The 24,493-nt window shown below is 47.9% G+C and overlaps 3 protein-coding genes across 7 annotated transcripts in view; 2 read left to right on the forward strand and 1 right to left on the reverse strand.

Moving 5' to 3' along the window:
- Nucleotides 1–3: 3 nt before the first annotated feature.
- LOC111548624 (mitochondrial chaperone BCS1) lies at nucleotides 4–3,797 on the forward strand. 5 transcript variants are annotated; one of them, XM_023221194.2, is made up of 8 exons: nucleotides 31–143; nucleotides 1,276–1,644; nucleotides 1,743–1,882; nucleotides 2,093–2,287; nucleotides 2,530–2,593; nucleotides 2,850–3,019; nucleotides 3,223–3,340; nucleotides 3,488–3,797. In XM_023221194.2, exons 2-8 carry the CDS (start codon nucleotides 1,325–1,327, stop codon nucleotides 3,738–3,740), a joined length of 1,260 nt encoding a protein of 419 aa, XP_023076962.1. In that variant the 5' UTR covers nucleotides 31–143; nucleotides 1,276–1,324; the 3' UTR covers nucleotides 3,741–3,797. The 5 variants fall into 5 exon arrangements, with proteins under 5 accessions (XP_031792390.1, XP_023076962.1, XP_023076961.1 ...); XM_023221193.1 differs by having other exon boundaries at nucleotides 45–86; XM_023221198.1 differs by having other exon boundaries at nucleotides 88–217.
- A 432-nt stretch (nucleotides 3,798–4,229) lies between these two features.
- Nucleotides 4,230–11,811, reverse strand: RNF25 (ring finger protein 25). Its single transcript, XM_023221222.2, has 10 exons — nucleotides 11,531–11,811; nucleotides 8,532–8,606; nucleotides 8,166–8,268; nucleotides 8,006–8,073; nucleotides 7,840–7,909; nucleotides 6,501–6,572; nucleotides 6,260–6,403; nucleotides 5,503–5,595; nucleotides 5,089–5,223; nucleotides 4,230–4,885 (listed from the first exon to the last, which is right to left on the reverse strand). Exons 1-10 carry the CDS (start codon nucleotides 11,569–11,571, stop codon nucleotides 4,307–4,309), a joined length of 1,380 nt encoding a protein of 459 aa, XP_023076990.1. The 5' UTR covers nucleotides 11,572–11,811; the 3' UTR covers nucleotides 4,230–4,306.
- Nucleotides 11,627–24,493, forward strand: part of STK36 (serine/threonine kinase 36) — a 32,014-nt gene continuing 19,147 nt past the window's right edge. Inside the window, exons 1-10 of the mRNA XM_023221211.2 lie at nucleotides 11,627–11,816; nucleotides 12,334–12,506; nucleotides 13,221–13,361; nucleotides 13,475–13,552; nucleotides 14,932–15,062; nucleotides 15,617–15,866; nucleotides 19,042–19,135; nucleotides 19,433–19,602; nucleotides 19,766–19,953; nucleotides 20,483–20,582. Coding sequence (XP_023076979.2) covers nucleotides 12,423–12,506; nucleotides 13,221–13,361; nucleotides 13,475–13,552; nucleotides 14,932–15,062; nucleotides 15,617–15,866; nucleotides 19,042–19,135; nucleotides 19,433–19,602; nucleotides 19,766–19,953; nucleotides 20,483–20,582 — 1,236 coding nt within the window. The 5' untranslated portion in view covers nucleotides 11,627–11,816; nucleotides 12,334–12,422. The remainder of the gene's footprint in view (nucleotides 11,817–12,333; nucleotides 12,507–13,220; nucleotides 13,362–13,474; nucleotides 13,553–14,931; nucleotides 15,063–15,616; nucleotides 15,867–19,041; nucleotides 19,136–19,432; nucleotides 19,603–19,765; nucleotides 19,954–20,482; nucleotides 20,583–24,493) is intronic.

The raw sequence follows: 24,493 nt of genomic DNA on the forward strand, positions 1-24,493 counted from the left end.
AAGGACCCGGGGCGGGGCCAAGCGCAGCTTCCCCAAAGTGCAGGCGCGGTGAAACCATCGAGACGGAAGGCCAGAGAGTCGTATCGGTGAGAAGGCTGAGCGACGGATTACCCCAAAGCATGTGGCTGGAGGCGCGAGCTGGGGTGTGGGCGAGGTTCCTGGGTGTCGCGGAGGGGCCAGAGGCGGGAGAGCTTTGTCTGTGGCCTTCCATGCATAGGTGTTTTGGAATTCTGGATACCAATTCTGAGGCTCAGCCGAGGTCTCTGCTGTCAGCTCATCTCCTTGCATGCCAGGGGCCGGGCAAAGTGGCCGGGGTTCGGGGTTGGAGGAGAGGTGTACTAGAAACAACTTCGCGCTTATCCCTCAGGATCTTATTGTCTACAATGTGACGATCCGTGGAGAAAGTAGCAGATGGGCAGATTTTCAGTTGGGGAGAATGAGGGAGAAAAGAACGGGCATTCCGAGCTAAGAGAACTGCATGAACAAGGATTTGGGAGGTTACTTACTTGTTGAACATATTTGTTGTGTATTTGCGTATTTGCTGAACAGGTAGTGTTGGGAGCTAATCCATGAAAGATAGGTGGGCGCCGTATTGTAGAGGGCCTTGAGTACCAGGCTGAGTTTGTACCCAGTTCAGGGGTCTGTTGGGAGCCAGCCATTGAAGGTGCTGGAGCAGAGAGAGATATGGAATTGAAGCTGATGCCTATGATGAAAGATCTGGACCCTTTTGTAGCTGTTCCGTGAAGCCGGCGGTGAAGACCTTTTAAAATACCATTTCAAGAACTATGATTTTAAAGACAGTTTAGGTGGGAGGTAATAAAGGTATAAACAGGACATTAGATATTGGGGATGTAAGGGAGAGGCTATTTGAAGGACATTACTCATAACAAGGCATAGGGTTACTGACAAGTCAATGGATGCTTCTCCCTTGCTGACTGCAGCCAGTGGGCCCCTTTTTATCAAAGATGGTCCCAGGGACGACAAAAATCTTGTCCATCCATCATCCTGATGTGAAGCAGGTTTATATAGCTCTTTTTGGTTTAAGGCATCTCCAGACATGGTCCTCTGGTAGGAAACAGGTATGAGTAGACTAATGAAGGGCAAAATGGGATGAGGGGCCTGGAGTCTCCACCCTTGCATTCCAACAGTACCCTTACCCCACAAAAGGAGGATATTGACCCACACAGTAGTGCTGACCTGTGGGCAGGGCTGGGGAGGTCCAGTTTCTAAAGTAATCTTGTGCTTTGTCCCTTTTCCACTGTTCCCCACCCCTAGGGTTTTGTAACACCCCAGGGCCTGTAAGGTTTGGTGTTTCCTTTTCAAGATGCCACTTTCAGACTTTATTCTGGCCCTGAAGGACAATCCCTACTTTGGGGCTGGATTTGGGCTGGTGGGTGTGGGCACAGCCCTGGCCCTGGCCCGGAAGGGTGCCCAACTGGGCCTGGTGGCATTCCGGCGCCATTACATGATCACACTGGAAGTCCCTGCTCGAGACAGGAGCTATGCCTGGTTGCTTAGCTGGCTCACCCGGCACAGTACCCGTACTCAGCACCTCAGTGTCGAGACTTCGTACCTTCAGCATGAGAGCGGCCGCATTTCCACTAAGTTTGAATTTGTCCCCAGCCCTGGAAACCACTTTATCTGGTAAGGTTGGGAGCTAGGGAGGGTTGTGCTACTAGAAAAGAATGATGGAAGCTGGGTTTGACCCATTCACTCACTCTGTTTTGATTGTTCTTATTCAGGTATCGAGGGAAATGGATCCGGGTAGAACGAAGTCGAGAGATGCAGATGATAGACTTGCAGACGGGAACTCCTTGGGAATCTGTCACCTTCACGGCCCTGGGCACTGACCGAAAGGTTTTCTTCAACATCCTGGAGGAAGGTGTGGGATGGCACAGGCAGGCTTTCTAGGGACATTGCAGGGATGGGGACATTTGACATCAGATGAGCAGTTTGGAGAGGTGGAATAAGCAGGCTGTGGTGAGCTCATGGGAACAGGGGGCCAGAAGGAAGCTGTTTGGCTCAGCTCCACCTAATTGAAGAATCAGCCATGGTGAAGAGAATTACTGGCTTTATCTCTTCCCCTTCCCAGCTCGAGAGCTAGCCTTGCAGCAGGAGGAAGGGAAGACTGTGATGTACACAGCTGTGGGCTCTGAATGGCGTCCCTTTGGCTATCCACGCCGCCGGCGACCACTGAATTCTGTGGTTCTACAACAGGGTCTGGCTGACCGAATTGTCAGAGACGTCCAGGAATTCATCGATAACCCCAAGTGGTACACTGACAGAGGTGAGAAGCAGCTGGGGTCTTGGCTGTGCTGTTTTTGACATTTTTAGAGGGGACAGGTTGGTCTCTGCCAGATGGGGTGATATAAAGCTCTGGTCCAATTCCCAGAGATTAAGAGGAATGAAAAGTTGTGTATGAGAATGATTTACTTCTGTACCAAGATTATCAGGCTTCCAAAGGGCAGGGCTGGGAATGAACGTGGATATCTGGGGCAAAAGACATGATCCTCCTGGCTCTATCCCTAGGCATTCCCTACAGACGTGGCTACCTGCTTTATGGGCCCCCTGGTTGCGGAAAGAGCAGTTTTATGTGAGTATTCAAAATTTCTCTTAACTTGGCAAAATGAAGCCTTTTTGGAAACACTGGGTTGATGGGGTTGGAAAGGGAAATGAATCTGGGGACTGGGGACCGGGGACCAGGATAAACATGAAATGTGTGGAACATTAGGGTGTGAGGTAGAAATCAGGCCTCTGAGACACATGTCCCCAGACTGTGAGGAGAGTAGCTGGGCCTGAGAAAGCATTTCCAGGTTGCCTGCTACTTCCTGCCATCCCATCCTCCATAGCACAGCCCTGGCTGGGGAACTGCAGCACAGCATCTGCCTGCTGAGCCTCACGGACTCCAGCCTCTCTGATGACCGGCTCAACCACCTGCTGAGCGTGGCCCCGCAGCAGAGCCTGGTGCTCCTGGAGGATGTGGATGCTGCTTTTCTCAGTCGAGACTTGGCTGTGGAGAGTAAGTGAGGGGTTCTGGAGGAAGGGGTGTGGGTAACTGTGGAACAGGGGAAGAAAACAGAAATCTAGAGGGCTGGTGGCAGATGCCTGGGTTAGTGACAAGAGCCCATGAGACGCATGGATAAGTAGGGGAACATAGTGTGGCATGTTGATTTTATGCTGGGCTATGACTACTCATGCTTCCTTATCTTTGCCTTCCTCCAGACCCAGTAAAGTACCAAGGCCTAGGTCGCCTCACCTTCAGTGGACTGCTCAATGCCTTGGATGGTGTGGCTTCCACTGAGGCCCGCATTGTGTTCATGACCACCAACCACGTTGACAGGTAGGAAGGAGCCAAGCATCCTGAGACTGAGGCAAGAGCCCACCCACTCCCCTAGTGCCTTGGGAGGAACAGGAGGTCGAGGAGCCATCTCTGTTGGGTACTAGTGTGACCACTGCCTGTGACTCTGCTTTCCCTATCTTCTCTCAGGCTGGACCCCGCCCTGATACGCCCGGGGCGAGTGGACCTGAAGGAGTATGTGGGCTACTGCTCACACTGGCAGCTGACCCAGATGTTCCAGAGGTTCTATCCAGGGCAGGCACCTTCCTTAGCTGAGGACTTTGCAGAACGTGTCCTTCAAGCTACAACCCAGATCAGTCCTGCCCAGGTGCAGGGCTACTTCATGCTGTATAAAAATGACCCTGTAGGGGCAATTCACAATGCTGAGTCTCTGAGGAGGTGATCAGGCTGGGCTCAGCTCAGCTCTTCTCCTCTAGTTCAATAAACATCTGCCACACTACTCTGCTCTCTCATCTCCCTTCATCACTGGATTGGTACTTGAGTAAGACAGGGGCGGCAATCACAGGTGCTTACAGGGATCAGCCAGGCAACCAGACACACAAATGATGGGGCACAGCCTAAGATAAAGAGATGAGACACAAAACAGGAAACTAAATTCCTCTACCTAAAAGCATTCTACGTATATAAATAATGGACAGGCGTGGATGTGTACACAATGGGTTGTTAATGGTGGGTCCTAAGGACTCTGCTTACATGCTGACATCCCACTAGTTTTCCCTGAAACCCACTATACTAGCTGCTGAGATGTCAGACCCTCTACCCAGCTCTTTGGAGAACAGACTTCAGAGTGAAGTAGGGGACTGCTCTGCCACATCCCAATCTTACTAGGAATTGAGAAAAAGAGCCATTCCTCACAGGCTAGGCGCTGCTGAGCAAAGAAAGCCAAACAAGGCCAAATATCTTTATTGCCCCCCTCCCATCCCCAATTCCCTGTCCCCCACAGTCCTGCTAGGAACCATCCTCAGATTCCAGGCCCAGGGGCTCCCTCCGAGTACCAGGCCGGTATGCTCCCTGGCCCTGAGGCAGGCGGGGATAGGAAGAACCCGGTGTCCGGCCTTTAGAGCGCTCCCAGCGAACACAGTCCCGAGTCCTGCGGGGTGGGGGGCCCTGCCAGCTGCCAGGCCCCTTCTCTTGTGGAGGACCTTCAACTCCTTGGCTATGGGGTTCTGGCTTTAGGTCCATGGGCTCCTTGAGGGGCCCCTCAGGAGGTGGCAGTTCCTGGGTGTCACGGGTACCTTTAGGGGCGTGGCACTCCCCTCCCTTCGGGTGCCTCCGTTCGGGCTGTCGCCAGGGACCTCGACTGGGCTTGGGGGGATTTAGCATAGCTTTCTGGGTTTCACCCAACCTTTGCTGATTTGACCCAGCCCCTGGAATCTTCTCACACATGTACTGGGTTGCCACAGGCAGAGGAGTTGGCAAGGTGGACTGGACAGCTGATGAGGTGGACAGTTCTGCTGCAAGGGTGCTGGGTGGTTGGGATCCTTTGGAGACATCTACAGCTGACTCAGGTTCCGCAGGGGTAGGAGGCTAGAAAGAAGTGACAAGATGCAGTGAGGGAGATGCAGCTCCTCAAGGCAGGGAACTACAGGCCCCTCTCCTACTATCTGGGCTGACCATGATCAGCCTATCATCTCCGTGGTTAGAACAAAACTCACTCTGGGGCCATGGCCGACTGGGGTTTGTAGGAAGGTTGGTGGCATTACGGGACGACTGGGAAACCCTTCCCTCACCTGCTGAAGGCTGATGAAGTATCGGTTTCGCTCAGCCTCAAGGTCAATGATTCCCCCCCGTTCCTGCTGCCTCTGGTAGAGCCGCTTGCGTTCTTCTTGCTGGCGCAAGCTCTCTGCACTGGGCTGGTACAGCTCCTGGAAGGAAGAATGGCAGAGAGGAAATAATGAACAGCAGAAGGCAGACTCAAATCCCTACTCCTCTGAGGCTGCCTCAGGAGATCTGCACTGGTTTTGCCCTTCGGGTCTGGGCTCCCAGTCTTAGGCTCCCACCAGTGGGGAATGTGGCTTTGCAGAGAGGTCCTAGGCAGTTCAAGCCCAATTTCAGAGATCCTATTTGATACAGACAAGATGCCATTCCTTACTCTTTAGAAAATGCCATTACTCCTGGCTCAGACTGGAAGAAAGACCCCTTACCATGGGCTGTTGGGGTTCAGGGGCTGCTTTCAGCGAGGCAAGATCATAAACGAGGGGCTCTCTGCACACTGGACACTGCACACCGACTTCCTTCTAAAAAAGAGGAAAAATCATATGCCTGTGTCACAGCCTAGGATGCCCCCTGGTGCTGACCCATCAGCCAACCTAATCTGCAGAGGGCTGGGACTAAAGGGCACAGACCACCGGTTCAGCAGTGAGTTGGGACAGAGCATGGGTTGTCTAACTAGAGATCTGGGAACCCCCTGAAACTGCATGCAATATGTAAGTGTATAGAAGGATACCCTGGCCAGGCACGGTGGCTCACGCCTGTAATCCCAGCACTTTGGGAGGCCACAGCGGGCGGATCACTTGAGGTCATGAGTTTGAGACCAGACTGGCCAACATGGTGAGACCCCATCTCTACTGAAAATACAAAAATTAGCTGGGCATGGTGGCTCGTGCCTATAATCCCAGCTACTCGGGAGGCTGAGGCAGGAGGATTGCTTGAACCCAGGAGGCGGAGGTTGCAGTGAGCCGAGATTGCACTACTGCCCTCCAGCCTGGGTAGCAGAGTGACACTCCATCTCAAAAAAAAAAAAAAAGATGCCCTTTTTTCTGGACAGAGGTAAGAGTTCATTAATCTCAAGGTTATCTAGGTTATCTATGACCCTAAAAAGGTGAAGAGCCACTGGAATGGAGGGATTGAAAGGCTGTGCCTGAGGGTGTCAGATGAGCGTGCAGGTCTGGTGAGGTCTACCTGTTTGGTTGCAGCATGCTGCCGTTCCTGTTCCTGTTCCTGTCCTTGTGCCTTCAGCTCTTGCTCCATGTGCTGGATGTACCGAGCAAGGCAGTGGCAGTGGAAGTAGTGGTAACAGGGTGTTTTGGTAAAGGCCTCCTTCTCCTAGAGGGAAGGCGGATGTAGGGCACTAAGTCAGAGCTCTCTCACAGCCCTCATCTTGGTCCCAAGCAGCATGCCAGGTCCCAAGACAGAAACCCACCTGGAAACCATAGAGGCAGATGACACATTGGCCGTGAGGGATGTTGTTATCTGTGAGAATTTCCTTCCCTTTCTGAGGAGAGAAGACACTGATTAAACAGGGGGTTAGTGGGGAGAATGGTGAGCAAGGCCTGTCTACTACTCCTAGGAGTGACTGGCTGGACTTGGCTCCTACCAGGCCAGTTTGTTACCTTGTGTTTATGCATTTCTGTCTTGATGATGCTCCCTCTGCTGGGAATCAATCCTTCTCCACGTCTCCGCCCCTCCCCCAAAATTTGATCTTCCTGGTTTCAAAATTCAACCTAATTGTTTTTCCTTTCATTAAGTCACTTTTAATATATCTTGGAGATGAAAATAATACACCTTGAGAGAAAAAAATGTTCAATTAAAACTCATCTTCTGAGAGGCCTTTCTTGATTAGCCCCCTTCAATATCATTCCCCCATGGGGCAATGAGTTTGTTCTAAGTCAGCTTTCAGAAAGCATGTCAAGGCATGGACAACCCGAATGGACAGAAAATTCACAAGGCATTGAGTTGGGCTGTGAACTATGCATTTGAATTGTTATTTGAATAGCTAATAGTGTACTCTGGAATTCCACAAAGTCCAAGGCTGCATTGTGGAGGCCTGACCTAGGACTGCTACAGTGGCCTATCAAACCCACTCTCTTTGACTCTCGGCCACCCACCTTCATTCTATTCTGAACATTTTTCTTAAAAATTTAAACTAGGAGAGGCTGGGCGTGGTGGCTCATGCCTATAATCCCAGCACTTTGGGTGGCCAAGGCAGGTGGATTACCTGAAGTCAGGAGTTCAAGACCAGCCTGGCCAACAAGGAGAAACCCCATCTCTACTAAAAATACAAAATTAGCTGGGTGTGGTGGTGCACACCTGTAATCCTAGCTATTTGGGAGGCTGAGGCAGGAGAATCACTTGAACCTGGGCGGCGGAGGTTGCAGTGAGCTGAGATCACACCACTGCACTCCTGCCTGGGTGACAGACTAAGACTGTCTCAAAAATAAATAAATAAATAAAATAAAAATAAAAAATAAATAAACTAGAGGAAAATAAGACTGTACTTAATTTTATATTTTTAATCTCAAACAACAGAAGTTTTCCGTGTATACTGGAGCTCCAGGTGTTGCTTCATGTGGGTTGTTTCATTAAGCAGTGTCTTTTGGGAAGTTTCTCAAATAGAAGAGTCTCATTTCTCTGGATTAATTTAGGCCTTACCTAATGATTCCAGATCTATTTAAGATTCTAGGCCCATGGTTTCCCTTTTACAGCTAGAAACTGCTCTAGCTCAAAAGAAAGAACATATCCCAGACTAGCGCACCTCTTACCTCAATGAGTTCATAGAGCATGGCAGCGCCCAGCCCAGCCTTTGCCACATGGCCCAGCGCTTGTAAGATCCTAGAGGAAGAGGGCAAACCAAATATTAGGCCTGCCCATTTCCGTCACTGGGCAAAGCTGTAGCTGAGCTTTCCCTGTTTGACAGGTTTAACTTACGTGTGGATCTGTTCATCTGAAAGTCCTCGGGGATTTCGGATAGAGATCTGTGGCACCTCATGGGGATACTAGTGGGGGCAAATAACAAGTTACTGCTGAAGTGATCAACCCCAGGGACTCTCCCCTTCCTCCCTTTGCTGCCACAGAGTAGGGGCTTCACCTCTGCTGGGACCTGAAGCACCAGAGTGAAGCAGACATACTGTGAATCCTGGTCCTCTGCAGTGGCAGGATGCAAAGTGATGTAGATCTCCCACGGTGAAGTTCTGCAGGTGGATCAAGTAGAAACGCAGATGTGACTGGGTAAGGACTTGGGGGCTGGGGAGGATGGGGTTGAGACAGTAAAGTGGGCAAACAAAGTACACATTGGACTCTTTCTTTTGGGGTAGGATTAAAGAAATAGCTTTTGTCTACACAAGAGAAATATTATCTCTGAATCAAGGCTCACACTGTCTTAAGACCCAGATTCGGCACAGAACCTCTCCTCATTACTAGGGGGAGTCCTGCCCACCGCTGGTTGAATACATACCTGCCATTTCCTTTAATCACCTGTAGTTCATCCAGATAGATGGACTCCAACACTTCAACTTCAGAGGGAAGGACCCTAGAGAGACAGGAGTAGACTGACTCACCATTACAACTCTCCCCGTGGAAGCCTGCTAAGGCGAATAAAGGCGGGCTTTGTAGAAAAATGGCAATCTACCAGAATATATTTTCCTGCTAAACTCCTTAAAAACAAGGAAAATGTTACCTTAAGTTTTCAACTGGCCAAATAGGAGACACGAAAATCAGAATTTTAAGCATTGTTTCTGCCAAGAGATGAAGAAGTAGATTCCAGAAAAGTAAAATGACTAACCAAGGCTTAACATAGGTAGAACTGGGCCCAGAGTCAGGTTTCCTGACTCCCTGTTTAAGTTTTATTCCCCTTAGTGGCTGACTTTCTGGTCTAGAGGTATGGCACCCATTCACTAGCATTAACGTTACCAATATTACTCCAGCTTTTCCCTACATCACTGTCCAGTGTGGATCCCAGTGCCTTGGCTACTGTCTACATACACTTTTAACACCAGTCACCCTAAGCCTTAAAGAAGACAGCAACCTCAACACAACAGGTCTAGGGTGGTGTAAAGGCTGTGTTGTAATGGAAGAGCCAGCAGCCTCGGAGTTAGTAACAGGTACCAATCACTTACAAGCTATGCGATCTGGGAAGTGACCTCTCTGTAAGCTTAAGTTATCCTGTCTATCACATATAGATGATAACACTCTCTAGGGTTATTATGAGGATAAAAGGTGATTTGTTTATATAAAGTACCCAATAGTATCTGGGCTATAGTAGCTAGTCTACATCCTCTTTTTCTTCCTGTCTGTATATAACCTTCTCCCTTAGAAGGAAGAGGGAAGGAGGGAAGTAGTAGAGTACTCTGGATGTATTTATGACCCTGGCTGTCTGGTTGATCTAGATCAGCCTGTTGAGGTTAGCATCCATGTTCCGATGTAAATCAGAGGACACACATGCTTAAGCATAGAAACAGTAGTTGTATTGAAATTGAAGCTGAGTGATCAGTTTGTGTCTACAGCTCTACCAGGTGATACATGGAAAAATGCATACTTTGCTTTCTCATACTGCTCTCTCTTCATTCTAAGAGTAAGGCTGCTCCAGCACGACTTATGTCAGTTGTTGTTAAGTCTTAGGCAGAAACTTCAAAATATAAAATATAAAGTTTTACATCTCACAGATAACAGTGTAGTTTTGGCTGACATGGCATGGGAGTCTCACAGCACTACAGGCTGCTGCACTCACTGTTGTTCTCTCCATGGCTCAAGGTGTCTCCCCTGAATCTTAAAAGTTCCCCCGAACAGGTCAACTATAAGTTATCCCAGCACTTTGGGAGGCTGAGGTGGGAGGATAACTTGAGGCCAGGAGTTTGAGACCAGCCTGGGCAACAAAGCGAGACACTATCTCTACAGAAAATAAAAAGTTAGCTGGACACAGTGGTCCCAGCTACTTGGGAGGCTGAGGCAGAAGAATTGCTGGAGCCCAGGAGGTCGAGGCTGTAGTGAGCCATGATCTTGCCACTGTACTCCAGCCTGGGTGACAAAGTAAGACTCTGTCTCTTAAAAAAAGAAAAGAAAAAGTTTCCCTGAACACTTTGAAAACCAGTAGTCTAGATAGTCTTAATAAAGGCCAGTACTAGCAGGGCTCCCTGAACCAATGTAACACTGAGGTGTAGCCTCAGTCAAGTGGCCCTTCAATACTTTGCCTACCCTAGTTATGTGGGTCCTGGATGGGATGCTGGTAAGGTGGTGACAACAAAATGGGGGGGGGGGGACTCAAGAATGTCCTAGTACAAATAATCTAAGGTGTGGAGTCAGATAGATGTGGATTTCTAGTCGCAATTTTCTACCTTTTGGCAAATCACTTTACTTCTTTGGGGGGTCATCTAATCTTCCCAGGTGCCTGCACCTCAGTTATTAATGAAAAGGAGGCCAGGTGTGGTGGCTCACGCCTGTAATTCCAGCACCTTGGGAGGCTGAGGTTGGAGGATCACTTGAACCCAAGGGTTCAAGACCAGCCTGGCCAACATGGCAAAACTCTGTCTCTACAAAAAATACAAAATTAGCTGGGCTTGGTGGCACACACCTGTAGCCTCAGCTACTTGGAAGGCTGAGGCAGGAGGATCACCTGAGCCTGGGGAGGTTGAGGCTGCAGTAAGCCATAATCGCACCACCGCACTCCAGCGTGGGTGACAGTGAGACTCTGTCTCAAAAAACAAAACAAAACAAAACAAAAAAACAGACTTAAGTATATTACAAATCCATCATGATCCTCTCAACTATTCTGAGGTAAATACCACACCCACTTTTTTTTTACAGGTGAGGACACTGACTCACAGAAGCTAGATGGCCTGGTCAGCATCACACAGCTAATAAAATGCGGAGTTAACCCACATTGATCCTACTTCCAAATCCCAGAGTCCTTCCATGTTCTAGTCTTTAGTTAAGAATGCTTGAGAGAAGGACTAGAGGGACTTTATGTGAGGTGTAAAGCTTTATTCAGACAATAGTCCTCACTAGTGCTGTGTGGGAGAGAGAAGGTTGAGGAAAGCGTCGGCGGAAAAACGCTGATCCAAGGAGAAAGGGGGACCGAACTGGAGGGCACTAGTTCTGAGAAGCGAAAGGGAGATGGGGAGGTCTGACGGGCAGGCATCCCCCAAAGCCCCTGAGAAAATTCATTTGAGGAGCAGAGAAAGGGATGGCGTGAAGCTGGAGGAAAGGGGATCGAACCGGATAAGGCGAGGCCTGAACTGGTCTAGCGGGCGCAGACCCGGTCTCTTCTCACTCAGATCAGCGCCCCTCCACCCTCCCGTTCCCCAGTCTAGAAGATCTCCCAGAGGAGATGTCAGCATCTCTGCCATCCCTCATCCTTCGCTCCACCCCATACGCCCGCCGTACGGACCGTCTGCGACAGCCGCTAGGCCTCTGGACTAGATCCAGACTGTCAGCCAAAGCTCATGCCCCCGAAGTTACCAGTCCTCCTCCCCTGCAGCTGCAGACGCAGACGCCGCCATGTCTTCACCGGCCCGCAGCCGGAACCGGAAATGCCCTTAGGGAAGTCGGAGGCGGAAAACTAAGAGGGGTGGGCAGCTAGCGTCGTTTCTAGGCAACCGCAGACTCCGGGTCCTTAGCCGGGCCTGATGGCCCAGAGGTAGTTCGGATGTGTCCTAGGAAGTGCCCATGTGTGGTCCGCCGTCCCTCCCACACCTCTGAGCGCCTTTGTCCTCTGAACTTCTCACCAGTTCTAGCGAGTAAAATTGTAAGAAAGGGAGCCGAAAGAGACTGGCGGGAGAGGCGGGTGGAGAAGTCAGGCAACGTATGCAGGCAGCCAGAAGATATGGGGCTAAAGGCCAGGGAATCCGTCCCTGGGCCTGAGGAGCTTGGATCTCCTAGGCTGGGGGTGAAAGAGGGACCCTGGCTTGCGAAGCGCATGGGCCAGGGGGTCTGAGAGCAGGTGCTGAGGAATCTGGGAGTGGCAGGAACTTGGGGGAGACTCGAAGGAGCAGGGTTGGGTGGGCGATGCTAGATTAAGAGAGCAGGGTCGAGTGGGCCAAGCTGGGTGAGGGAGAAGGGGGACCAGGTGTCAGGTGGGCATGGGGCCGGGTTGGGGACAGGAGGCTGAAAGTGGAGAGGAACTACAAAGAGATGCTCTGTTTGTTCCCAGATCGCATCATCTTTGCATCATTCCACCCTCCCATGTTTTTTGAGGCTTGGTCTTTGTGAAAAAGAGGAAAGGCAAGGTGGCTAACATTTTTCCTTTCCCATGCCCCAACTAGGCCTCCCAGATGTTGTGGAATTGTCCCTGGATCTATAGCTCTTCACCGTCTCTACCTTTTTCCTTCTAAGAGATTCTGAAACCTCTGTCATGGAAAAGTACCACGTGTTGGAGATGATTGGAGAAGGCTCTTTTGGGAGGGTGTACAAGGGTCGAAGAAAATACAGTGCTCAGGTATTGCACAAAGAGGGATACCTTTTGGGTGGGATTTGGTACCCCCAACTCCAGTGGAAAACGGGTCTAGAAGGGATGTATGTATACCAGTTTATATTCCTAAGGCATTGACTCTCTCATACTTCTTATGGAGTATAAGCTCTGAAGTTGGATTATTTGGGTATAAATTCCATCTCCACCGCTTTCTAACCCTAGAATTATGGACAAATTACTTAACTTCTCTATGTCTCAATTTCCTCATCTCTAGAATGGGGATAAGAACAGCAACTGATTAATGGCATTTGAGGATTAAGTATGTTGTCACATTAAATCAGTTAGTACAGTGCCTGGCTCCTAGTAAACAACCAATATTATTATTAGTCTCTAGCACACCATGTAGTAAGAGGTAAACCACTTGAACTCTATTATTTCCTCTTCATTTTTTTTCCTTTCCTTTCCCCTAAATCTCATCTTGACTGCTTTGGTCAAATCAGAACACTTCTCCTAGAAAGTGAGATGTTTTGCACATGCTGTTTCCTCCTGGGATGGGGAGTGGGGAAAGCCTGGATAAGGCCAGGGTACCATGGAGAAAATGGAAGCGGGAGACTGACAGAAATAATAAGAGTTACTCAAACACTCTAAAGTCTGACTTCTGGAGCTCTGAGATTAAGTCTGAAATTCTGGCTCTTTTCAGTAATGTGATTAGGCATTAACTTTTCACCTTACCACTGACAGGTCGTGGCCCTGAAGTTCATCCCAAAATTGGGGCGCTCAGAGAAGGAGCTGAGGAATTTGCAACGAGAGATTGAAATAATGCGGGGTCTGCGGCATCCCAACATTGTGCATATGCTTGACAGCTTTGAAACTGACAAAGAGGTGTGCTTTGACAGTTTTGGGCCCTGTCTCCCCAAGCACAAGGGTTCCAGGAATTTCCCAACCTCAGAATACATGAATCTGGAGCCATCAGTGCCACTGCCTTCTCTCTGTAGGTGGTGGTGGTGACAGACTATGCTGAGGGAGAACTCTTTCAGATTCTAGAAGATGATGGAAAACTTCCCGAAGACCAGGTATATTTCCTGCCTTCAACTTCCCACCACCAACCTCTCTCCAGGTTAGGAACTGGTAGAGCAAGCTAAGGACACTGAGAGTCTCCATTTCAAAGACTTCTGAGAAGAATGAAAGAGTCTAGGTATATAGAGGCAGTATGATGTGGGAGTAAATTATATAAGCATTAGAGCCAAAATATCTGAGTAGGAAGCTTGGCTCTGCACCTTCCTAGCTGGGTCTGCTTGGACAAGTTACTTTAATTTCTTTGTGCTTAGTTTCCTCATTTGTAAAATGAAGGTAATAATCATGTTTGCCTGATAAGTCTATGGTGAAGAGTGATAAGTCATGTACTGTGTTTGAATAGTTGCTATTATTAACGTTGTTATTAGATACCTTTAGGGAAGAAGGGCCAGTGAAATGGTACCAGAAAGAGGGCAGTAAGAATAAAGGTTGTGGTGAGTCAGGATTTGGCACCAGGACATAGTGGTTAGCAGTGGGATTTTGTTGCGCATATCCTCCAGTCACATTTATTCTAGGGGTTTCTCTGTACGCAAGCAAGTAGGCCCCTCTTGGGATTCATTATTGCAGCATTCCCTTTCCTTCTGAGCACTCACCACTATTTGTAAGTAATCTTTTTTTTTATTATTTTATTTTTAATTGAATTTTATTTTTTGAGACGGAGTCTCGCTTTGTTGCCCAGACTGGAGTGCAGTGGCACGATCTTGGCTCACAACAACCTCCGCCTCCTAGGTTCAAGCAATTATCATGCCTTAGCCTCCCCAGTAGCCGGGATTATGGCCTGTGCCACCATGCCCAGCTAATTTTGTACTTTTAGTAGAGATGGAGTTTTACCATGCTGGCCAGGCTGGTCTCGAACTCCTGGCCTCAGGTGATCTGCCCACCTCAACCTCCCAAAGTGCTGGGATTAGAGGCGTGAGCCACCATGCCTAATCACCATATTTGTTTTATCTGTCTTGATTGTTTGTCTGACTACTTTTCTTGAAAAAAGGCATTTTGTTTTATTTAATAACAGGTAATGTGTATTGAATATTTACTATGTGCCAGGCACCATTCTGAGTATTATTTTGCATGCTTTAACTCAGTCCTCACAATAATCCTCCAGGGTAGATGGTGTCAGTATATAGATTGTCACCTTAGTTTGCCCATGGTCAAGCAGATAGTAAATGAGATTCAATAAATTTTTCTTGAATGAATGAATGAGCAAATGAAAGAGGGATTAAACAAGGGAAACAATGACTAAGAAAGGAATAGTGCAAGAAAGGGAAAAGAAAGGGTAGGAAGAAAAGATTAGCAGTAATATTAGGAGAAGTTTTTGGATTTGTCAGCTGGCTGCTGCTTCTAACCTTTTTTTTCTTTCTCTCACCTCTTTAACCTCTAGGTTCAGGCCATTGCTGCCCAGTTGGTATCAGCCCTGTACTATCTGCATTCCCACCGCATCCTACACCGAGATATGAAACCTCAGAACATCCTCCTTGCCAAGGGTGGTGGCATCAAGCTCTGTGACTTTGGGTAAAGATTCTAGCATCCATCTATGCTTCCAGTTCCACAGGGAATCTTTTTTTTATTTTTATTTTTAAATTTTTTTTGAAGGCGTTTCACTCTTGTTACCCAGGCTGGAGTGCAATGGCATGATATCCACTCACCGCAACCTCTGCCTCCCGGGTTCAAGCAATTCGACTGCCTCAACCTCCAGAGTAGCTGAGATTACAGGCATGTGCCACCATGCCTGGCTAATTTTGTGTTTTTAGTAGAGACGGGGTTTCTCCATGTTGGTGAGGCTGGTCTCGAACTCCTGACCTCAGGTGATCTGCCCACCTCGGCCTCCCAAAGTGCTGGGATTACTCCACTGCGTCCGGCCCCACAGGGAATCTTAGACCATACTCTTGACTTATTTGCGCCTCATTTTAGAACCAGAGCTGGAGATTGGGACTTCTGCTGGGTCTTCTGGAACCTAATGAAAGGTGCTCCCGCTGCTCCGGTTTGAAATATCTCTATGTTAGGTAGTAGTGACCAGGTTTAGAATATCTTTTCCCTTTCCATATCCATCCCGTTATCTTCTGCAGATTTGCCCGGGCTATGAGCACCAACACAATGGTGCTGACGTCCATCAAAGGCACACCACTCTATATGTCTCCAGAGCTGGTGGAGGAGCGACCATACGACCACACAGCTGACCTCTGGTCTGTTGGCTGCATACTGTATGAACTGGCAGTAGGCACCCCTCCCTTCTATGCTACAAGCATCTTTCAGCTGGTCAGCCTCATTCTCAAGGACCCTGTGCGCTGGCCCTCAACAATCAGTCCCTGCTTTAAGGTAATGAATATTGAAAGGGAGATGACTTTTACATTAGAAATCTGTCTCCCTCTACCTCTGTTCCTTTTTCCAAAATCCTTTTCCAGAGCTGAGGCAGGACTTTGCAGTTACTGAATTAATGGCTATGTTAGTCTGTTCTCGCATTGCTATACAGAACTACCTGAGACTGGGTAATTTATAAAGAAAAGAGGTGGCCAGGCGCAGTGGCTCAAGCCTGTAATCCCAGCACTTTGGGAGGCCGAGACGGGCGGATCATGAGGTCAGGAGATCGAGACCATCCTGGCTAACATGATGAAACCCCGTCTCTACTAAAAAATACGAAAAACTAGCCGGGCGAGGTGGCGGGCGCCTGTAGTCCCAGCTACTCGGGAGAATGGCGTAAACCTGGGAGGCGGAGCTTGCAGTGAGCTGAGATCCGGCCACTGCACTCCAGCCTGGGTGACAGAGCGAGACTCTGTCTCAAAAAAAAAACAAAAAAAAAAAAAAAGAAAAGAGGTTTAGTTGGCTCACAGCTCCATAACCTGTACAGGAAGGATGGCTACAGAAGCCTCAGGAAACTTACAATCATGATGGAAAGCAAAGGAGAAACAGGCATATCTTATGTGGCAGATCAGGAGGAAGAGAGAGAAGGGAAAGGTGCTACACACTTTTTTTTTTTTGAGACAGAGTTTTTTTTTTTTTTTGAGACGGAGTCTTGCTCTGTCGCCCAGGCTGGAGTGCAGTGGCGTGATCTCGGCTCACTGCATTCTCCGCCTCCCGGGTTCACGCTGTTCTCTTGCCTCAGCCTCCCAAGTAACTAGGATTACAGGTGCCCACCACCACACCCAGCTAATTTTTTTGTATTTTTTAGTAGAGACAGGGTTTCTCTGTGTTAGTCAGGATGGTCTCAATCTCCTGACCTCGTGACTCGCCTGCCTTGGCCTCCCAAAGTGCTGGGATTACGGGCGTGAGCCACTGCTCCCAGCCTGAGACAGAGTTTGCTCTTGTCCAGGCTGGAGTGCAATGGTGCGATCTCAGCTTACTACAACCTCCGCTTCCTGGTTCCTAGTGATTCTCTTGCCTCCGCCTCCCGAGAGCTGGGATTACAAGCATGCACCACCATGCCCAGCTAATTTTGTATTTTTAGTAGAGACAGGGTTTCTCCACATTGGTCAAGCTGGTATCGAACTCCCAACATCAGGTGATCCACCTGCTTCGGCCTCCCAAAGTGCTGAGATCATAGGCTTGAGCCACAGTGCCCGGCCAGTGCTACATACTTTTAAACAGCCAGATCTCGTGAAAATTCACTCACTATCATGAAAACAGCAAGGGGGAAGTCCTCCCCCACGATCCAGTCACCTCCTACCAGGCCCCTCCTCCAACATTGGGGATTACAATTCAACATGAGATTTGGATGGGGATACAAATCCAAACCATATCAATGCCGGAGCTGGGCCAGGCAGTCTTGCTTTTCTACTGCAGGGTCTTATTCTGGGAGGGTGTTCTAAAGTTTGCCAAACCTGAGAATGGTAACTCCAGTTCGAGCCAGGCTATGCTTTATTACAACGAAAAGGTAACTGGAAGATACCAGAGATCGATACTGGTGCTCTTGCATGCTATCAATTCCACTTATTTCCTGTCAGACGCAATGTTCACATTCTAGGTGTTGTCTACATAGCTTTCAGTCCAAAGCTATCAGAATGGTGAGAGCTGGTGGAGCTGGTTCAGTGATTAGGAGCAGATGATAGAGGTGGTGCCTACTCATTGTGACTAAGTCAGTAGGCTGGAGGAGGGAAGAGAGTTGGAGAGGAGTTGGACTTCTTTTCTATTGTTTTTTTTTTGAGATGGAGTCTTGCTGTGTTGCCCAGGCTGGAGTGCAGTGGTGCAATCTCGGCTCACTGCAAGCTCCGCCTCCTGGGTTCATGCCATTCTCCTGCCTCAGCCTCCCTAGTAGCTGGGACTACAGGTGCCCGCCACCACACCCGGCTAATTTTTTGTAATTTGTAGTAGAGACGGGATTTCACCATGTTAGCCAGGATGGTCTCAATCTCCTGACCTCATGATCCGCCCACCTTGGCCTCCCAAAGTGCTGGGATTACAGGGGTGAGCCATTGCGCCCGGCCTCTATTTCTTTTTTAATTAATTAAATTAAAAAAAATTTTTTAGAGACAGGGTCTCACCATGTTGCCCAGGCTTGTCTCAAATGTCTGGCCTCAAGCAATCTTCCTGTCTCAACTTGTAAAGAGTTAGGATTACAGGCATGAGCCACTGCACCCAACCTTCTTTTATTTTATGTAGGGCAAGATTATAGATCTTCAATGGCATTTAAATGCAGTCTTCTCCCAGAGTGAAACCTCATTACAGCTTTCCTTTATCTGAGATGAAAAGGAACAACAAATTCCTCCCCTGTTGAGTTGAGGGGGCCCAAATAATTGTCAAGAATGATCTAAATGAAGGAACCTTAAGTGGAGGAGGTGCGCATAGGATATTTATTCTCCATATGGGCAGATACGCAGGTATCTCCAGCAAGATCCATAGTTATACAGATCACTTTGTTTTAGAACAGTGGTCAGAATCTACTAGTACCTCTCTTCCTATTTGAGGCCCAATTGAGGATTTCCCCAAAGATTCCTATTATGGTATATCCTTTTCAGAGACTGTCTCCCTATCTCTCCACCTCTGAAGACTTGCAGAAAGATTTCTGTTTTTGAGTACTCCCAAACGCACCTTCACACAATTACTTGTGCGTGTGAGTGTGCTTTTAACCAAAAATGCGTCTGTTCCTACCCAGCCACAAACAAACCATAGTCAAAGGGAGGGCAGCGTGAATAGTTTGGGAGTTCTTTGAATGTTTGCTTTCTGAAGATCATTATGAAGGTGACATCTCTTTCTCCCAGTGTTTTTTCTCCCTTCTTTACAAAGTTGGTGCATTAAAATTTGTTTTTACTTCTGGGGTTACAAAATGTCTGTGAGCAGGATTTAGGGTCCTGTCCCTAGGAGGTGAAACAGTGATCTGTCCTTGATTTCAGCCAGGAAAATGGGACCTGAACAAAGTTTTCAGAGGGCATGATCAAGAGCAGCTCGTCTGCTGTGAGAATGGATATGGGATTCTTGGTTTGCCAGTTCTGCTGATAAGTTAGAGAGAGACTTAAGGGAAGAGAAAGAATGACTGATGGAATATTTTTTCTTTCTGTAGAACTTCCTGCAGGGACTGCTCACCAAAGACCCCCGGCAGCGACTGTCCTGGCCAGACCTCTTACATCACCCCTTTATTGCTGGTCGTGTCACGAGTGAGTTGTCAGGGTTCCCAGGGCTCTTGTACTTCCCAGTACTTCCTCCAGACTACTTCCCTTTCCCTTCCCGGACCATCTAGATCTAACATATCCTCTGTCCTCCACCAGCTTGAACTTTCTTCCTAGCCCTTTGCCTAACCTTTGCCACTTCCCTTGTAACCCCACTCTCTCTTTCACTTTCTCAAAATGATCTTCTTCCACAGAAGCCTGGAGACACTGAAGTTGTCCCTGGCCAAGTGGACATAGAGACTACAGCCCCCATGATCATGTCTTCCTCCTCTTCCCTCCCTGCAGTAATAACTGAGCCGGCAGGCCCAGATTTGGGGACTCCATTCACCAGCCGCCTACCCCCAGAACTTCAGGTCCTAAAGGACGAACAGGCCCATCGATTGGCCCCCAAGGGTAATCAGTCTCGCATCTTGACTCAGGCCTATAAACGCATGGCTGAGGAGGCCATGCAGAAGGTGTGTAGGGCAGAGGAAAATATGTGAAATGACCAGGCTAGTGACTGGGGAGTTAGAGGAGGAGGGTGACTTTCTAGGGTTGGAGAAGGGCCATGAATAGCATTCATATTGTCCTATGGCAACCAAATAGCTCTGATCCAGTATTGCCCCCTACCTCCCATAGAAACATCAGAACACAGGACCTGCCCTTGAGCAAGAGGACAAGACCAGCAAGGTGGCTCCTGGCACAGCCCCTCTGCCCAGACTCGGGGCCACTCCTCAGGAATCAAGCCTCCTGGCCGGGATCTTAGCCTCAGAAATGAAGAGCAGCTGGGTTGAGTCAGAGACTGGAGAGGCGCCACCTGCACCTCGGTGAGAAGGGTATAGCTAGGTATTTATAGGGTGAGGTATCTTGCATATCTTTGACTCTAGTCAAAGCAAATACAAAATAGTCCCTGTCACTAGCCATTGCCTAAATATGGGTAGAGCCTTGAGAGTCTGAGTCCTGGGTTCTTGGATTCTAATTATAGATGTTTTTCTGATTCATCAGGAAACTTGGGGACTTTCTCTTCTTTATGTACATTGACTGAAAGGTTGGCTGAAAGGGAAAGAATCATCTCCATCCAAGAGGGAAGATTGTTTTGAGTTGAGAGCCATAGATGAAAACTGCAAAGTAGACTCGAGAATAAGCTCTAAAATAAGAAGACAGTTAAGGATATTTGTGTAGTAGTCAACATATCCTGTACTGGTCATATCCTACATCCCAGAAAGAAGTCTCCTCTAGTCAATCCTATGTGGCTTTTTTCTCATTCCTGTCATGGGCCTACAGAGAGTGACAAGTTAATGAACCCTAGGACTCATAGGTTTGGAACCCATTCTACTCCCTGGCTTCCTCTGGCAGGGAAAACTGGACCACCCCAGATTGTGGACAAGCATTCCCAGAGGAGAGGCCAGAGGTGCTGGGCCAGCGGGGCACTGATGCAGTGGACCTGGAAAATGAGGTAAGCCCTAGGGGTTCTTACTGACTTTGTTTCTTTCATGGGATGTTGGGTCTAGGTAGATGTTTTTATAGAACAGTGATTCCAAGCTCCCTAAGTATGAGCTTCCTTTGTGTTAAAAAGTATTGCTTTATTATTCATTTATAGATTTTAATTGCACAGTATCTGAAAATATAATTATTTAAAATGGAAACACATAGGTAAAAATGAAAGTCCTCATTGGGTCAGTCTCCAAGGTGACTAGTGTTATTAATTTAGTCTGTCTCCTTCCAAACTTTCTGTAATTTCACACACATGCATAAGCACACATAGACATTTATAGTTTGCTGTTTTTACATTACTGAGTTTTATTATATGTATTGTTTTGCATCATACCTCTTTCACCATATAATCTGGGATCTTTCTACACCAGAGCATGTAGTTTTACCATAATCCTTTTTTTTTTTCCTTTTCGAGACAGAGTCTCACCCTGTCGCCCAGGCTGGAGTGCAGTGGCGCGATCTTGGCTCATTGCAACCTCCGCCTCCTGGGTTCAAGCAATTCTCCTGCCTCAGCCTCCTAAGTAGCTGGGATTACAGGCACCCAACACCACACCTGGCTAATTTTTGTATGTTTAATAGAGATGGGGTTTCACCATGTTGGCCAGGCTAGTCACAAACTCCTGACCTCAGATGATCTGCCCGCCTCAGCCTCCCAAAGTGCTGGGATTACAGGCGTGAGCCACTGTGCCCGGTCTACAGTATTTTATTAATATGTTTTTTTTTTTAGTTTTGCCTTTTTTTGAAATAATTTCAAACTTAAAGAATAATTTTGAAAATACCACAAATAATTCCTGTGTATACCCTTGTCTTAGTCTGTTTTGTGCTGCTATAACAGAATAGTTAAGACAGGGTAATTTATAAAGAACAGAAATTTATTTCTTACAGTTCTGGAGTCTGGAAAGTTCAAGATCAAGGTGCCAGCAGATTGGGTCATAGTCTCCAGGAGGGTGCCCCAAATGCCCAGTCCTTTAGCGGGGAAGAATGCAGTGTCCTCACTTTGCAGAAGTGCGGAAGAGAATGAACTCACTCTTGCAAGGCCTTCTTATAGCATCAGTCCCTTGTGACTGTGAAGGCAGAGCCCTTGTGACCTAAACACTTCTGATTAAGCGCTGCCTCCTAACACTGGTGCAATGGAGATTAAGTTTCTAACACGTGAGTTTTGGAGAGGACAGAACATTCCAACCATAGCAACACTTTTTATTTTTTTTGTTTTTTTGAGATAGAATTTTGCTCTTGTTGCCCAGGCTGGAGTGCAACGGCATGATCTTGGCTCACTGCAACCTCTGCCTCCTGGGTTCAAGCAATTCTCCTGCCTCAGCTTCCCAAGTAGCTGAAATTACAGGCATGTGCCATCACGCCCAGTTAATTTTATATTTTGAGTAGAGACGGGGTTTCACCATGTTGGCTAGGCTGGTCTCGAACTCCTGACCTTAGCTGATCTGCCTGCCTCGGCCTCCCAAAGTGCTGGGATTATAAGCTTGAGCCACCACACCCAGCCCTTAACAACACTTTTACCCCAAATTTGTAAAACTTTTGTCTCCTTTGCTTTACCATTCTCTCTCTCTCCCTATGGACATAGCATCTTTCTGAATCATTTTAGGGTAAATTGTACACATGCCCCTTTACCCCTAAATACTTTAGTGCATATTTCCTAAAACAAGATCCTTCACTTACACTACCACAGTACAATTATGAAAGTCAGAAATTTAACATTGATATGATACTATTAAGATAGACTAATAAACTAATCTATAATCCTTATTCAAATTTTGCTAGTTGCTTCAGTAGTGTGCTTTATGAAAATTTTTTTTCTGCTCCACGATCCAATCCAGTATCACACATTGCATTATTTATTTATTTAGCAGGATCTTATTCTGTTGCCAGGGTGGAGTGCAATGAGTGCGATCTCGCCTCACTGTAACTTCTGACTCCTGAGCTCAAGCAATTTTCCTGCCTCAGCCTTCTGAGTAGCTGGGACTACAGGCACCTGCCACTACACCTGGCTGATTTTTGTATTTTTTTAGAGGGAAGTTTTCACCATATTGTCCAGGCTGGTCTCGAACTCCTGGATTCAAGTGATCCACCTCCCTCGGCCTCACAAAGTGCTGGGATTACAGTGAGCCACTGCGCCCAGCCCACACATTGCATTTAGTTGTTATGCCTCCTTAGTCTCTTTGAATCTGGAACAGTTCTTGTCTTTCTTTGTATTTAATGACTGATAGTTTTGAGGTACATGTCAGTTATTTTGTAGAATATTCCTCAAATTGATTATTTCCTCATGAATAGATTCAGGTTGTATATATTTTTGTAGGAATACTACATAAGTGATACATCCTCAGTACCACAATCTTTTGATTTATTTATTTGAGACAGTGTCTCATTCTGTCACCTGGACAACAGGGTGGAATGTAATGTGGTGCAATCATGGCTCACTGCAGCCTTGAACTCATGGGGTCAAGCAATTCTCCCATCTCAGCCTCCTGAGTAGCTGAGACTACAGGTGTACGGCACCATGCCTGGCTATTTTTTTTTTTTTTTTTTAAGCGGAGTCTTGCTCTGTCGCCCGGGCTGCAGTGCAGTGGCACGATCTAGACTCACTGCAACCGCCGCCTCCTGGGTTCTAGTGATTCTCCTGCCTCAGCCTTCTGAGTAGCTGGGATTACAGGCTCACACCACCACGTCCGGCTAATTTTTGTATTTTTAGTAGAGACAGGGTTTCACCATGTTGGTCAGGCTGGTCTTAAACTCCTGACCTTGTGATCTGCCTGCCTTGGCCTCCCAAAGTGCTGGGATTACAGACATGAGCCACTGCATCGGGCTTATTATTATTATTTTTTTAAAGAGACAGAGCCTTACTATATTGCCCAAGCTGATCTCAAACTCCTGGCCTCAAGCAGTCCTCCTACCTCGACCTCCCAGTGCTGGGATTCCAGCCTCACAATCTTTTTTTCTTTGAGATGGAGTTTCAGTCTTTTTTTTTTTTTTTTTTTTTTTTTGAGACGGAGTCTCGCTGTGTCGCCCACGCTGGAGTGCAGTGGCGTGATCTCGGCTCACTGCAAGCTCCGCCTCCCGGGTTCACGCCATTCTCCTGACTCAGCCTCCAGAGTAGCTGGAACTACAGGCGCCCGCCACCGTGCCCGGCTAAATTTTGTATTTTTTTTAGTAGAGACGGGGTTTCACCGTGGTCTTGATCTCCTGACCTTGTGATCCGCCCGCCTCGGCCTCCCAAAGTGCTGGGATTAAAGGCGTGAGCCACCGCGCCTGGCCCAAAGTTACACTCTTATTGCCCAGGCTGGAGTGCAATGGCATGATCTTGGCTCACTGCCACCTCTGCCTCCTGGGTTCAAGTGATTATCCTGCCTCAGCCTCCCGAATAGCTGGGATTAGAGGCATCTGCCACCACACCCAGCTAATTTTGTATTTTTAGTAGAGATAGGGTTTTTCCATGTTGGTCAGACTGGTCTCGAACTCCCAACCTCAGGTGATCTGCCTGCCTCAGCCTCCCAAAGTGCTGGGATTATAGGTGTGAGCTACTGCTCACACTGGCCTTTTTTTTTTTTTTTTTTCTGAGACGGAGTCTCGCCCTGTCACCCAGGCTGGAGCGCATTGGTGCCATCTGGGCTCACTGCAAACCCTGTGTCCTGGGTTCAAACAATTCTTCTGTCTCAGCCTCCTGAGTAGCTGGGATTACATGCGTGTGCCACCACACCCAGCTCATTTTTGTGTTTTTATAGAGAGGGGGTTTCACCACATTGGCCAGGCTGGTCTTGCACTCCTGAGCTCAGGTGATCTGCCAGTCTCGGCCTCCCAAAGTGGTGGGATTATAGGCATAAGCCACGTGCCCGATCCTCACAATCTTTTTTTTTTTTTTTT

This window comes from Piliocolobus tephrosceles, chromosome 11 (genome assembly GCF_002776525.5).
Source record: "Piliocolobus tephrosceles isolate RC106 chromosome 11, ASM277652v3, whole genome shotgun sequence".
NCBI lineage: Eukaryota > Metazoa > Chordata > Mammalia > Primates > Cercopithecidae > Piliocolobus > Piliocolobus tephrosceles.